The 16647-nt window shown below is 39.8% G+C and overlaps 1 protein-coding gene across 1 annotated transcript; it reads right to left on the minus strand.

The window, feature by feature from the left end:
- Positions 1–217: 217 nt before the first annotated feature.
- fbxl6 (F-box and leucine-rich repeat protein 6) lies at positions 218–15591 on the minus strand. Its single transcript, XM_034059109.3, has 10 exons — positions 15467–15591; positions 12178–12769; positions 10973–11131; positions 10366–10429; positions 9833–9964; positions 8327–8434; positions 4684–4797; positions 4222–4453; positions 1786–2026; positions 218–785 (listed from the first exon to the last, which is right to left on the minus strand). The coding sequence occupies exons 2-10, from the start codon at positions 12732–12734 to the stop codon at positions 629–631; spliced, it is 1764 nt and encodes a 587-aa protein (XP_033915000.3). The 5' UTR covers positions 12735–12769; positions 15467–15591; the 3' UTR covers positions 218–628.
- Between the last annotated feature and the right edge of the window lie 1056 nt (positions 15592–16647).

The following is a 16647-nucleotide window of genomic DNA, read 5'->3' on the forward strand; positions in this document are numbered from 1 at the left end:
TAAAACTTTTGACCGGTAGTGTGTGTGTGTATGTATATATATATATATATATATATATATATATATATATATATATATATATATATATATATACACATACATATACATATACATATACACACACACACACACACACAGTATATATATATATATATATATATATATATATATATATATATATATATAAATATATATATAAATATATATATATGATCAGTTTTCAATTTTTTATTGATTTACTTCTTATTTCCTTTCAAATTATAGTAACACCGAGGGAAACAAAATTCAATAACAAACGTTCTGGCTATACAGTCTCATTGTCCTCAAAGTTCAAACAGATTTTACAATTTTTTTTCTTACTGAATATCCACATAGCTCTTGTTTTCTCAGGACTGATATTTGTAATCTACCAAATGTTGAACTAATCACCTAGTCAACGTCCAATTATTTAATTAAAGCAAAGAATCCAGTAGTTTGATAACAGGAGTCTTGGAAGGAGGGTTCACCCGAGCCTCAAGCCCAGCCAACGTCGTGCTGCATCAGCTGTTACACCTAAATGACCTCCTTCAGTTCTTCATACTTCAGGATGAATGGGTCACTGCCTGCCACTGTCCTCAATGCAGATCACTCAGTCATCCACATCTACCTGTGTGCTTTTCATCAGCCTGTCATAGAGCAGCTGGATGTCTTCCTGTCCTCGATAGACCCTTTTCAGCCCACGGGGAAGATATCGGCAGGATGTTAGGTTGAGGTATGTGAGCTGAGGGCACAGGGTGATAACCAGTCTAAGAGAAGGAGACGAATCAGACGGGTGTGTTTAGTTGTGTGAAAGGCAGTTATCTGAGCAAGCATGCTAGTGGCTCAAGCAGTGCCCTGTGTAGTGCGACGGGACTCATTTCAAGAGACACAGTGTCAGACTGTAAATCAACATAAAGCTAAGAGAGTAAAACAGAGAAGATTATGTGCAGGGGATTTAAAAGACATTCCGGATTGAAACAAAAACATAGACATTAGTTTGCCTGAACAATAAGAGGAGCAGACTATCAGGAGCTCACCTATAACCTGGCATGATTATAGTTATAGGAGGCTGTGTGGTCCAGTGGTTAAAGAAAAGGGCTTGTAACCAGGAGGTCAGCCACTGACTCATTATGTGACCCTGATCAAGTCACTTAACCTCCTGCTCCATCTTTTGGTTGAGACGTAATTTTAAGTGACTCTGCGGTTGATGCATCGTTCACACACCCTAGTCTCTAAGTCGCCTTGGATAAAGGCATCTGCTAAATAAAAAAAAATAAATAAATAAATAAAAAATAAAAAATAATAATAATAATAATAATAATAATATAGTTGTGTGCATTTCAATCAGCAAGAGCAGAAGAAAGCCTTGAAGATGCACATCGCAGTGTTCTGTATGTTATATTGTGCAACCACAGTTTAGAATGGGAACATGTTATTAACATGCAGCAACTTACAACATATACATCTTCTACTGGTAAGCTTTTATTTCCCAAAGTGATATTAAGTGAGGTGGAAACCGGATTAAAGCGTGGTATTTATTTAATCAGACACCAGCAGGACCTTGCCCACACATTGCATTGTACTTTGGTCATGACATTTCAATGTGGTCAGAGTAGGCTGAGAGGGACATTATCAGGAGTAATATTAGTCACTGTATTTTTCAAAACGACAAATAAGATCTTCACTTGAAATAAAGATTTAAAGTATTGAAAGAAAGGTGCATAAACAAGCACAGGTGACCCATAAAACATGTAAATGTTCTCCTACCTGAGTGCACTGAGGGGAACCTTGGTCCCTTCTAGGTTAAGAGAGCGCAGTGGGCTGCTGCCTTCCCCCCCTGTCAGCTTTGCCATGGCAATCTCCAGGTCCTCCTCAGAGAAGGCCTGGCCTCTGAGATCCAGCTCCAGCAGGGTGCAGTTCCACCTCCCTGTCAGCAGGTGGCTCCCTTCCTTAGGCAATGTCAGGTTGTTGCTGCTGCAATAGAGCCCCAAATACAGACATTCCAGCTCTGTAACCAGGGGCGGGTTTTGTTAAGTTTTCAAAGATGCTTTAAATCCTTCCTTATATTTGCGTTATCCACATTGTTAATGGGCTCCTTTATGGTTTACTTCTTGTTCTTTGCTTTTTTTAATGTTTATTCAGGATACATACAAGTTTCATATAAACTGCTGCATCCTGGTCACATAGTCTAGATTAAGTTTCAATTAGAACACATGGGTAATCGGGGTATGCAAATTTCAGCATTACATGAGCCAATCAAATCATGTGAAAGTCGCCAAAAGGCTTCTACATTCACAGTGTTTAAAAGACTACAGCAGCTATTTGGGGCTCATTGGTGCAGTGTAACTGTACTAGGACTAGTGAAAAGCTCAAGAAAGTAAATACAGATTTAATTACAACACGTGAAACGCCTGGAAACGGCACCAGTTTAACTGCTAGCATTGTCATTGAAATATCTGAAATTGCAGTGGACAAAATAATTCCTTTTGTGCACTTCCGTTTATTACACGTCTGAAACGTGCTGTTTTTAAAGTTATTTTAAAATAGGATTCTGGGTTGAAGAAATCTTCCTGCAAGCCTTGCTTTATGCTGACCACGTGTCTGAGGAAGTGCAAGTGTAACAGAATGGAAACTTTCTAAACAGCGTTTATAATGCAGCATGTGTTCCTTTCAAAACTCCACAATGCTAAAGCAAAACAGGGCAGATTTGTTGAATTATTTTGTTAGCTACTGTCACTCATCATCCAAAGAGGTACAACTTCCACATGCTGGGATCGGATATGGGTCATATTAATGTACATTTATATGCAAATGAAACTATTCTGGGTACAGCAAGACATTCCATACAGAGAGATTTGCAGGCTGTATTTAATCATAAGAAAGTTTACAAACGAGAGGAGGCCATTCAGCCCATCTTGCTCGTTTGGTTGTTAGTAGCTTATTGATCCCAGAATCTCATCAAGCAGCTTCTTGAAGGATCCCAGGGTGTCAGCTTCAACAACATTACTGGGGAGTTGAATCTTGTACAGCACAGGTGATTTCAGGACAGATTATTACTCCAAGACAAAAACAATGCTGTTCTGTTCCAATAGGAGGAAGATTAGAAATCTGTCCTGGGTTATTGTTGTATTGCATGGAGAGTTACCAGAGAAACTTTCCTTTTACAAATATCCAGGTATATGGAGGAGCATTTTACTTTTAATTATCATATTGATAAAATGGTTTTAAAATTGGGTCCTAAATTAGGTTTTCTTTTTAGGAAGAAGAAGACTTTCCCCCGTCTGACATGCTAACGTTAGTGACTGTTTCAGATTATGGGGATTTATATGTATCAGTTTGCTTGTAAGCAGTCCCCTTTGCTCCCCTTTGACACATCACTGTCACGTGTACATACTACCAGGCTGGCTCTCACCTGTGAACCAGGCTTTTTCATTGCTACTGTTTTGTGTAAGGTTTCTAAAGGCTTGCTCTGGTAGAGAGCACTCGCACTGGCTCACGATTCTGTTCAAGGGTTCAAATGCATACAGAGGAATTCTCTTTTGCATATCAGTGTATCATCATCTTTCCTTCTCTGGTTTTAAAGACTGTACTGAGGAATGACTCACTACCTGCTGCCAATGCTACTCCTTCAGTCCACATTAATATATAGATATGTCTTATTTATTCTGTTTGTATATCTCTGTATGCTGCTGATTAAGTCTGAGCCACACATTAATAATAATAATAATAATAATGTCATTTAGCAGACTCTTTTGCAGAGTCATTTCCAATAGGACCTTGTTTGTTTTACATCTCATCTGGAGGATGGAGCAGAAGGAGGTTAAGTGACTTGCTCAGGGTCACACACACACACACACACTGGGTCAGTGGCTAAGCCAGGAACCTCCTGATCAAGTCCCTTTCTTTAACCACTGGACCACATGAACACATGTTTTATTGTGTTATTTGTACATCGTAATGGCCTCGTTATACATTGCAAACTGGGAACTTGGTCTATCATCAGATGTCTGTTTTAAAATGAAAATACATGATTTGCTATTCAATTTGCTTCTTTAAAAACTGCATGCGAGACCTATACAGCTAAACAGGAGGTTCAAAATGGGGAAGATTTATTGAATTCTTTTGTTTGCTACAATTACTTTAAAATAACCCCTAGGGTGGCCCCGGGGGTCCTTTGTAACTCTGATGCCACACCGCACCCACCTTTGCAGGGCAGCGTGGCGAGGCCCGCAGGGGTGACCCGGTAACAGCCTCGCAGGTCCAGGACTCGCAGGCGGGGAGAGCCATGGAGCAGCCTGTGCAGAACCTGCTCTTCCACAGACGAGGAGGAGGAAGTGGCCAGGCACAGCTCTTCAAGCTGGGGAAACCCTGACTGGAAGACAGTAGCCCCGCGGACCACCTTGGGCAACCAGGTCTGATTCAAGAGACGGAGGACCTGCAGGTGGAGGGACAGCACACAGGGCTTTAGAGTGGAGGTCTCCGATCTATGAAGAAATGCTTTACTTGGAGAGCTCAGTTTAGATAAAGCACAGAAGTGAATATGAATTAAACGTGTACATAGAATATAAAAGGTAGTACCTGGGATACAAAACATTACAATGTCATTTTATTCTTTTCATGCCACTTTTCTTTTTTGCTCATCTATAGCTTTTATGTTACTCCTACCTGCAGTTTTGGACAGCCAGTTTGTAGTGTTTCTATGCAGAGTGTAAGCTGATGAGAGTCTCTTACAAATTTATTGTCTATCTCCAGCAGCTGTAGTTCAGGACAGCATCCTTTCTAAAAAAAAGAATATATATATATGTTACTGTGGCAAAGTGGTTGATAGTGATCAGTGAACAGACAGACAATTATAATCCAGGTGCTGACAGTTTGCTTAATGATATTTTTGTGTCCCGTGCCTGACGGCAAAACAAACAGTAAACAATAAATATTGTGCTTTTTTTTTCTATTCCTTTCGATTATGATGTCATCTCCAGCGCAGCACTTCAATCACAGTGATGCCCTGTATAGTATATCACATGCTCCCTGTCTTCAATCACAGTGATGCCCTGTATAGTATATCACATGCTCCCTGTCTTCAATCACAGTGATGCCCTGTATAGTATATCACATGCTCCCTGTCTTCAATCACAGTGATGCCCTGTATAGTATATCACATGCTCCCTGTCTTCAATCACAGTGATGCCCTGTATAGTAGATCACATGCTCCCTGTCTTCAATCACAGTGATACCCTGTATAGTATATCACATGCTCCCTGTCTTCAATCACAGTGATGCCCTGTATAGTATATCACATGCTCCCTGTCTTCAATCATCATGATTCCCTGTATAGTATATCACATGCTCCCTGTCTTCAATCATCATGATTCCCTGTATAGTATATCACATGCTCCCTGTCTTCAATCACAGTGATGCCCTGTATAGTATATCACATCCTCCCTGTCTTCAATCACAGTGATGCCCTGTATAGTATATCACATCCTCCCTGTCTTCAATCACAGTGATGCCCTGTATAGTATATCACATCCTCCCTGTCTTCAATCATCATGATGCCCTGTATAGTATATCACATGCTCCCTGTCTTCAATCACAGTGATGCCCTGTATAGTAGATCACATGCTCCCTGTCTTCAATCACAGTGATGCCCTGTATAGTAGATCACATGCTCCCTGTCTTCAATCACAGTGATGCCCTGTATAGTATATCACATGCTCCCTGTCTTCAATCACAGTGATGCCCTGTATAGTATATCACATCCTCCCTGTCTTCAATCACAGTGATGCCCTGTATAGTATATCACATCCTCCCTGTCTTCAATCACAGTGATGCCCTGTATAGTATATCACATCCTCCCAGTCTTCAATCACAGTGATGCCCTGTATAGTATATCACATCCTCCCTGTCTTCAATCACAGTGATGCCCTGTATAGTATATCACATCCTCCCTGTCTTCAATCACAGTGATGCCCTGTATAGTATATCACATCCTCCCTGTCTTCAATCACAGTGATGCCCTGTATAGTATATCACATCCTCCCTGTCTTCAATCACAGTGATGCCCTGTATAGTATATCACATCCTCCCTGTCTTCAATCACAGTGATGCCCTGTACAGTATATCACATGCTCCCTGTCTTCAATCACAGTGATGCCCTGTATAGTATATCACATCCTCCCTGTCTTCAATCACAGTGATGCCCTGTATAGTATATCACATGCTTCCTGTCTTCAATCACAGTGATGCCCTGTATAGTATATCACATCCTCCCTGTCTTCAATCACAGTGATGCCCTGTATAGTATATCACATCCTCCCTGTCTTCAATCACAGTGATGCCCTGTATAGTATATCACATCCTCCCTGTCTTCAATCATCATGATTCCCTGTATAGTATATCACATGCTCCCTGTCTTCAATCATCATGATTCCCTGTATAGTATATCACATGCTCCCTGTCTTCAATCACAGTGATGCCCTGTATAGTATATCACATCCTCCCTGTCTTCAATCACAGTGATGCCCTGTACAGTATATCACATGCTCCCTGTCTTCAATCACAGTGATGCCCTGTATAGTATATCACATGCTTCCTGTCTTCAATCACAGTGATGCCCTGTATAGTACATCACATCCTCCCTGTCTTCAATCACAGTGATGCCCTGTATAGTATATCACATCCTCCCTGTCTTCAATCACAGTGATGCCCTGTATAGTATATCACATCCTCCCTGTCTTCAATCATCATGATTCCCTGTATAGTATATCACATGCTCCCTGTCTTCAATCATCATGATTCCCTGTATAGTATATCACATGCTCCCTGTCTTCAATCACAGTGATGCCCTGTATAGTATATCACATCCTCCCTGTCTTCAATCACAGTGATGCCCTGTATAGTATATCACATCCTCCCTGTCTTCAATCACAGTGATGCCCTGTATAGTATATCACATCCTCCCTGTCTTCAATCATCATGATTCCCTGTATAGTATATCACATGCTCCCTGTCTTCAATCACAGTGATGCCCTGTATAGTATATCACATCCTCCCTGTCTTCAATCACAGTGATGCCCTGTATAGTATATCACATGCTCCCTGTCTTCAATCACAGTGATGCCCTGTATAGTATATCACATCCTCCCTGTCTTCAATCACAGTGATGCCCTGTATAGTATATCACATGCTCCCTGTCTTCAATCACAGTGATGCCCTGTATAGTATATCACATCCTCCCTGTCTTCAATCACAGTGATGCCCTGTATAGTATATCACATCCTCCCTGTCTTCAATCATCATGATTCCCTGTATAGTTTATCACATGCTCCCTGTCTTCAATCACAGTGATGCCCTGTATAGTATATCACATCCTCCCTGTCTTCAATCACAGTGATGCCCTGTATAGTATATCACATGCTCCCTGTCTTCAATCACAGTGATGCCCTGTATAGTATATCACATCCTCCCTGTCTTCAATCACAGTGATGCCCTGTATAGTATATCACATGCTCCCTGTCTTCAATCATAGTGATGCCCTGTATAGTATATCACGTGTCTTCTCCCCACGCCCCTTTATTCTAGAGCTCTGCATCCAATACAATTACGAATCACACAAATGCTCACTTATTTTTTATTTGTCACCAATTTAAGAACTGTATCGGTGAAATTAATTGTTTTTACATTTATTTTAAAGACTATCTGCCAACAGTTAGACAATGTCATTTTACATTAGATTGTGAGTATCTCGACCCCCCCCCCCCCCCCCCCACCGCAGTTGATCTCATCCGAGAGAAAAAACAAAAAAACAAACAAAAAAAAAACTGTTCTGGTACTGTAAGTTGTGAGAAAAAAAACCGAGCAAAGCAGATACATAAATACATAGTTTATAACATACTTACCATGCACATACTTCAGAGGATCCAACAAAAACAAGTTACTGGGCATTTCATATGAGAGTTTAATTTGTCTTATTATATTCTAATACTTTAAATTCCATACACATGACAACAAGCACACTTTATATCTAGATTGATTTTGGTAGCAAAAATTCAACATCAGCATCATTCAGCATTGACTTCCAATATGTATTGAATACATATCACAATATTGTCTTCATTACTGCAATATATTGCAATACAGATCCTCAGTCCCAATACCCACCCCTATACAATAACTATCCCCTCACCCTTTTGGTAACTCCAGAAAAGTCTTGTTTAGAGTGCTTAAACTTTTAATGCAGTTCATTTGGTACCAACTCTAAACTGCCTGTCGTGTATAAAACTGGAATAACTGGATTAATACAACGTACTGAAATTGCATTAATCAATGCCATTACTCTGCTGTTAAAGGTGATGAGAAGCTGCTTGATGCGACTGCCGTACGTTTCCAAAAAAGATATCAGGTCTGGAACATGCACCTATGAAGAGAGAGAGTACAAACAGAACTGAAAACAGGTAGCAACGTGGCCAGGTTTCATTCTTACTCTACAGAAAGCACCTCTTTCACTTGCTCTTTCTTAACTAAATGCCTGAGCAGACAGTTTGATTTTGTACAAGATTTGCATGAATATCAAATATTGGAAGTATCCAGCACGAACAGACTCGTATAATAACACACACTTGCTGGTTGAAAGGTATGCATCTGTGCCACACACTTACTGTGTTAAAAGCTGAACATGTGACTGGTTAAAATGTTGAAATGAATTGGTCACAATAGGAGAATAATAACTAACACTCAAAGAGGTATCACTATATGTGAAACACTGTCTGGGTATGAGGAGAAACTTTGTGATCTGTAGGAGTACAATGTGAAACTGTGATCTGTATGGAGTACAATGTGAAACTGATCTGTAGAGCACAATGTGAAACGGATCTGTAGAGCACAATGTGAAACGGATCTGTATGGAGCACAATGTGAAACAGATCTGTATGGAGTACAATGTGAAACTGATCTGTATGGAGTACAATGTGAAACTGATCTGTATGGAGTACAATGTGAAACTGATCTGTATGGAGTACAATGTGAAACTGATCTGTATGGAGTACAATGTGAAACTGATCTGTATGGAGTACAATGTGAAACTGATCTGTATGGAGTACAATGTGAAACTGATCTGTATGGAGTACAATGTGAAACTGATCTGTATGGAGTAGAATGTGAAACTGATCTGTATGGAGTACAATGTGAAACTGATCTGTAGAGTACAATGTGAAACTGATCTGTATGGAGTACAATGTGAAACTGATCTGTAGAGTACAATGTGAAACTGATCTGTATGGAGTAGAACGTTCCTTTTTTTTTGGAACACCTAATTTAATTTGATGAAAAAATATGCAACATGATCTAACTTCTATCCCCATTCATCTATATTAATCGTGCTTATTGTCCCCTAATTAATCACTAAATTCAATAAAATACTGTCTGCTGTATTTAAATAACTGTTTAGATCACTGCAAGGTTTTGCAACCAAAGCAGTTTGACAACTTTTTTGAAAATGATGTAACATAAACCACACCCTAAAAGCACACACAGCTGTAAAGGCTCTATCCATGGCTTGATTTTAACTGTTTTTTTAATTCTTGTGTTTCGTATTGTGTAATGCATTTGGCTTAAACTTGCTGCCTCTTGCCCTGGGACCCCCTTAGGAATGAGTAATATCCCAGGTCACTTTGAAAATAAATACAATATGGAATACTACAAGTTGAATGTAGACTGAATTCAGGAATATTCTACAAATGCATGGTAATATACAGTAGAAATCAGCATCAACGCCTAGGTCCCCAGGAAAAAGATCTGCACCTTATGAGGTACATACCTGTGAATGCTGCAGATTCAGGCTTGCCAGCTGGGTGCAGCCACTGGCAAGGCTCAGAAAAGCCTCTGATGTCACACCTGCACAGTCCTGCAGTTTGAGCGAAGTGAGATGCGGGCAGAACTGAGAAATTGTCTAAAATGAAAAATGTTAGCAGCATGTATACTTTGATAACAGTGTCAGTGTATTCATATCACAAAACAACAATCCAGTTAGTAACATGAAATCATTACTGAAGGTCTCCATCAAGACCAGAGAAACAGCAGGGCAAGCATTGCACTAACTTCCATCATTTAGATGCTATCTGCTCGATGGTGAAAGACCAGCTCAGAATTTCATCCAGCCTTGCATGGGTTAGAATGAGCGTGCTTTACATGAGAATGCTGCAAAGTGCTAACCCACTTTAGTCCCACCCTGCTGTAGAAGAGAAGGGTGCTGCCCCTGAAAAAGTAGCATTATCACAATGTCAACCCTCGAGTTTCACAGGGACTGAGAGGATGGGTTAGATGCAACAGAAAGGATCTGTTCCAACCTACCTGTACAGTATAGTTCACAAGATGCTTCCAGTGGCATAGGGCAAACTCTCTGAGTTGAGAAAACCTTAAAATACAAGTGAATGTCAGAACTTCTGCTCTAACTTGGGTTGGACAACAAGTTATTTTTTATATATTTGTTTACAGCAATAACTTATTTATCAAGCCATATAAAACGTTCACCATTTAAAATGTACCACAAAGAGATATCACAAGTTGTACGACCCTGCACTAAAGAAATGTGTTCTGTGAAATGAATGATCGATTAATCAATCAATCTATTTTATATAGCGCCTTTCATAGTGGACCACCATCACAAAGCGCTTTACAAGATGAAGAAATGAATGATACACATGATACACCATGTCTGTGCTCAACAACCACCTGTTCTGTGAAATGAATGATACACATGCTACACCATGTCTCTGCTCAACAACCACCTGTTCTGTGAAATGAATGATACACATGATACACCATGTCTGTGCTCAACAACCACCTGTTCTGTGAAATGAATGACAACACATGATACACCGTGTCTCTGCTCAACACCAGCCTGTTCTGTGAAATGAATGACCTCACATGATACACTGTGTCTCTGCTCAACACCAACCTGTTCTGGGCCAGCCAGCTCACAGTGTTCTGGATCTTCACTTGTGTTTTTAGCAACTGCTGCTTGCCTGGTTCAGTCCAGCAGAAACCAAGTGTTGTGCTGCGCCACAGAACGGGGCTGGAGGCAGCACCGTGCCACAGCCGGCACACCCGAGAGACCCTGCAGGGGGCGATACAAACGAGGGGGAAAGGCAGCTGGTTGCTATGCTTCTGAAGTTTACAAAAGTTTCAAAGACGGACGATTAGGAATGAACAGGGGCAGTTGGACCAAACTATCAAGGTGCGTTTGGTCTTGGACTGGCTAAGCAAACAAACACGTTGTCAAAATCCATGCTGGTGACGATCAGATCAAGATGTCTTCTTCAAGTTTCATCATAACCGCATCATCATAATCACATTTCACTCTTACCTTGCACTTGTTATGGGATTTTGAGAACACCCTGTATGTGCCTGCAGTGGTTCAACTATATACTATTACGCAATGAGATCATCACTATCAAAAGCTTCAGTTATAGGAATTTCAATGACAACAAAACATGTCTAGTAAAAGATCTAATTCTTAACTCCAAATCAATTCAAGTTTCTAAGAGAGGTTATAACTACTAATAGCTAAGAGAAGTAGTGTACCTTTGAATTAAAATACTGTGCGATAAGCATTTACTAACATGAGACTTTCAACAGCATTACACAACACAAGATGCTAAGTGTATTTCTGTCTCAGTAAGAGGAGGACTTCCATTTAACCCTGAAATGTGATGCATTTTGACCCATGGAACAATGTCAAATCAAACTGGCACTGGCCTACCCCATTTCCAAAACCTACAAAGGCATAGTAAGATGGTGTTACAGTGATTTAAAAAATCTAGAAAAACAACACTCCACTCTCACTGTGAACGCTGCCACAAAAGAACATTGCCAAAAACCGACAGCTAGTGTACATATTCAGCACAGAAGACATCAGAACTTGTTACCGTTTATTGGCTCATCCATGACTTTAAACCCTCAATTATAATAAAACAGGAGTACTAAATACAAATTTGCAATAGTTCAAAGTTTTTCAGAAAGAAATCAATGTCTTTGAAAGACATGACAAAAGACTTCTGGTTGAAATGACTGTCTAGAGCGAGTGGATGTGCAGTGAAAGAAATGCAGAGTAGACTCCCTCTTAGACCTACACCTTTCTGAATGTGAGCCAATGACTCTCACCTGCACAAAAAGGGTACAGCCCCATCTCGACTGATCACCACCTGGAAAATCCTCACCAGGATCTCAGCTGGAAGTCTTAATCCCCAGCTTCCATATGCCTGTTCCTCCAGTTTCACTCCCACCAAGCCTGCAGAGGGCGGACTGTCCCGCTTCCTTTCTGCCTTCACAGTTGTTTTTGGAGCTGTGGCACGCTTGGTACTGCTCCTGGGGGCTGTTTTTGTCACTTTCCTGGCTCTCCTCTTAGTCCTCCTCTGCACTTCATACTGGTCCACGTCAGAGATGAGCAGCAGCATGTCATTGTCGGTTTCTTGGATAGTGTATCTCGGAGCGTTCCACTTGGCGGTCTTGCGCGCTTTCTTCTTCTTCCCTTTGGGTGCTGGCTCAGACTTTCCTTTCACCTTTGCCCTCTTACCAGTCTCTTTGGATGTTGAGTTCCTTTTCCTTTTTTGAGTGGCTCCTGGTCTGGCAGAACCACTAGAGGGAGCCTCTTCTACACATTCTGCAGGTCCTGTCTGGCTGGTGCCAGCAACACGCTGGGATTCACATGGGTTTTCCATCAAGTCTTTCCTAATTCAGTCTTCAGCTTCAACTGCTGTAAAGAATAACAGGATATTTCAAGTTAAAATGAAATTCTCCTTAACGTTGTAGCAACCAAAGCTTTTAAACACACGGATCTGTTACAAACCTTTTTTTACTGCATTTGTATACTATTTCAATTAAAACACCTTGACAAAAATAAGAGCAGGATAAATGCTATAAAGGCTGGCAGTTTTCAGATCCACCAACTGCTTAGACCATTGAAATGGATTATTGTTAATTGTGCCGACATGAGGTGGCACCAGATGTTAATTTAATATAATACACAAGCATGTGGGTAACACTCCTCCACCTCCACGGCTGTAAAGAGAAAATGAGCGCTACAGTATCGCTAGTACAAGAAGGAGCTGACCATGACTACACAGGACTGTATGCAAAAAAATGTAAGTTTGACATGCAGATAGACAGATGCCTCCATACCCCACATTCTGATTCGCAACAAACACATTTCTTCAAAGCTGAATAAGCACTTCTCTATTTGCAGGGAGGTCAGACAGGGCATAATCACAGTGGGTGGATCATAAAACTCCACAGTTTAGTCTCGGTCTTAACCAGGATTGAGTGAGGGGAGAAAGAAAACACAACAAGTAGAGTTGGCTACTGATTCCCGAGACTAGGAGTGCTGGTCTGCGAATGGACATGGTTCAATCTGGGGCCAGTGTCGAGACTAGGAGTGCTGGTCTGCGAATGGACATGGTTCAATCTGGGGCCAGTGTCGAGACTAGGAGTGCTGGTCTGCGAATGGACATGGTTCAATCTGGGGCCAGTGTCGAGACTAGGAGTGCTGGTCTGCGAATGGTTCAATCTGGGGCTAGTGTTTATCCAACACCACGATTCGGGAGGCTCAAATATTACCCAGTTGTATCACAATGCAATAAATGCTTGCTCCTGTGTTACGTTCTCAAAAGGCAAAGATTCATTTTGTAACATTTGGGTTTGAATTTTATGGCAACTAAATGCGTTCCAAATTCCACATTGGAGTTGGTGTTAAATTGTTTAAGTGCGTGGAGATTCTATAAGGAGAGCATCACACCAACATGTATTCAAATCATATTAAATGTGTTTAATTGTTTAATTGCGTGGAGATTACATTTTAATCCTGATGTATTATCAAACTATCACAATAAACTTGTTCCATTCATTTTGTATATTGTAACATTTTCATGTTTAGGGCAGCGGTGTGGAGTAGTGGTTAGGGCTCTGGACTCTTGACTGGAGCGTCGTGGGTTCAATTATTCAATAATAATAATAATAATAATAATAATAATAGGAAGTATTACTCAGGGAGACTGTGTTGAATTCTCATGCACCCCCTTATTATTATTATATAACCTCCCGTTAGAGTATAACACAGCACGCCTTCAAACTGAGGGTTATAGTTTCAAATCCCACGCATACTAGACCTTTTTAATATATTTATTATTACATAAAAAAGATATTTTTAGCATGCAAATGTTCAATTTTAAAACAGAAATAAATCGTTTAAATATAAACGATATAGACGTCACATTAAATGCGTATATTTCCATGTTGACAAAACAAGTTAATAGTCATTAAACTGGGATGTCCTGTAAATATATAGTGCCTACAGAAAGTCTACACCCCCTTTCAAAATGTTCACCTTTTGTTGCCTTACAGCCTAACTCGGGGGGGGGGGGGGGGGGGGGGGGGGGGGGGGACTTAACCAATTATGATCTTTCAGTTTTGTATTTATAATATATAACTTTTTTCCCCCTTAAGTGTGGAATATGGTGTGTAGATAAGTGGAAAAAAATCCTCATTTAAATGCATGAAACTCTGAGGCACTGACACAACCAAATATGAAAAAAGTTAAAGAGGGTGTAGACTTTCTATAGTCGATGCGTGCGACTAGTCTATTTTAAAAGATCAATAAATCGCTTAATATAAATAATACAAACATCAAAATAAAAGCGTTCCCTAGAATATTTCCATGTTGACAAAACAAGTTAATTGTCATCAATAAACTCAGAAGTCCTGTAATATACATATCCGTGGATAAAAGTCACTAGGGTCTGCAAAAGTCTGCAAAAAAACGTCAAGAAGAATACTTTTACCATAACCTTCAAGGAAATGTCACTCCTGGATTATAAATAATGACGATTACAAAATGCAGTACTAAAAGAGATCTCGATCACAAAATATCAGATTACAAAATCCGGATCACTGTTATCCAGATTAAAAGTTTTGAAAAAACGGTCACAGATGCTTATATATATATATATATATATATATACACACACACACATATACACATATACAGACGTGTGTGTTTGTGTGCGTGTGTCCCTGAAGGAAATGGGCTGCACTAACATGGCGTTCCCTACCCTGACCCTATTGTTCTTCAGCGGTCTTATTTTTTCTTTTTTTTGGTTGGGTGGGGGGCGCGCTTGTGAAGCCATTCGGCGTGAGCGCGATGAAACAGCTCGCTGCTCATTTCCATTGCATTATATTCTACTACCGGTCTTGTAAATACGTTTATAATGTTATTAAAATCGTCACTTTTCATTCCATGTACAATGTCAACCTCATTAATAAAGCGTAAACATGACAAACCTGGCAGAATTGTGTTTGTTTCAACATCAGATTTAAGACGTTAAGTGTAATGTAACCTACGACTATACAATCCGCAGCAAGAAAACAAACCCGGTTAAAAACAGTAAATAGCACTAACCTCAACACAGTGCTTTCGATATTTGCTTTTTCCGCGTAGACGTCTCGTAACACTCATGAACCTGATTGGCTATACTGTTTATTTGGTCACGTGAAGAACTTCTTTCAGGTGATTGGCTTATTTTATTATCAATCATCCAGTCGTTTACGATCAGTGCACAGGACAGATACTCGTGAGCTACTGCGCATGTGCTTGCGGCTTTGGCTGGGGCTGTGGCGCTACTGCGCATGTGCATGGTGTGACGATATAAAGAAGGATAGGACAGTCAATCCCGTGATGCATTTCGGTACTCCATTACAGGCGCCATTTGTGGAGCCCACTCAGTACTGAATACATTGCGGCGATGCTGCGTTGCAGCGCCAGGGTATGCCGGTATTGTTTTAATAACAATACAAAAGATTGTTAATATAAAGTGAGTGACTGTTATTTATGCGAATTAATGCTTGATTATATATATATATATATATATATATATATATATATATATATATATATATATATATATATATATATATATATATATATATATATATATTTGATTATTATATATATATATATATATATATATATATATATATATATATATATATATATATATATCAAAGTGCCAGCTGCTACGATACATATATTATAAAACCTAATTGTAACCCCCACACACCATCATAATCCCCTCCACAACTACCGAAAATATCAGGCAATTGTGTTGTTTAAAATAAAACATGTTCCTTTTAAAAATGGAGATATTTTCTTTCTTTCTGAGTTTTTTCTGGTTTGCTGGGTATATGCAAAGAGAGTTTGAGTTAAAGGTATCATTATACATTTATATTATTGAGCATTATCATATAACATGATTAAAAAATGCAACTACTGCCAGTCCATCATATCAAACTTTTGAGAGGGAAACTGTAAAAGCGGCAACAATCAGTGGTACTGTGCATCTGACAACACAATACCTGGAACAATGAACATGAAACCAAAAAAGATCATTGCGATCGCCCTGCTCTACCGGAGAAAGAAAAAAAATGTAAGATCGCTGTGGGTCCATGACATCCTGAAGAAAAGAAAAAGGTACGGCGAATATCATCGGCTGACACAGGAGCTCCGGCTTGGTGAAGGCAGATTTCAAACTGCTTAATGTTCAGATTGATGTTCAGATTTCAAGTTAGCTATAACATCTGATA

This window comes from Acipenser ruthenus, chromosome 3, assembly GCF_902713425.1.
Source record: "Acipenser ruthenus chromosome 3, fAciRut3.2 maternal haplotype, whole genome shotgun sequence".
Classification (NCBI taxonomy): domain Eukaryota; kingdom Metazoa; phylum Chordata; class Actinopteri; order Acipenseriformes; family Acipenseridae; genus Acipenser; species Acipenser ruthenus.

Coding starts and splice junctions, on each gene's coding strand:
- fbxl6 (XM_034059109.3), bottom strand. CDS start 12,734: ATGGAAAACCCATGTGAATCCCAGCGTGTTGCTGGCACCAGCCAGACA. Junction 10,430..10,972: donor AGCTGGCTGGCCCAGAACAG/GTTGGTGTTGAG, acceptor TTGTATTTTAAG/GTTTTCTCAACTCAGAGAGT. Junction 9,965..10,365: donor TTGTGAACTATACTGTACAG/GTAGGTTGGAAC, acceptor TTTTCATTTTAG/ACAATTTCTCAGTTCTGCCC.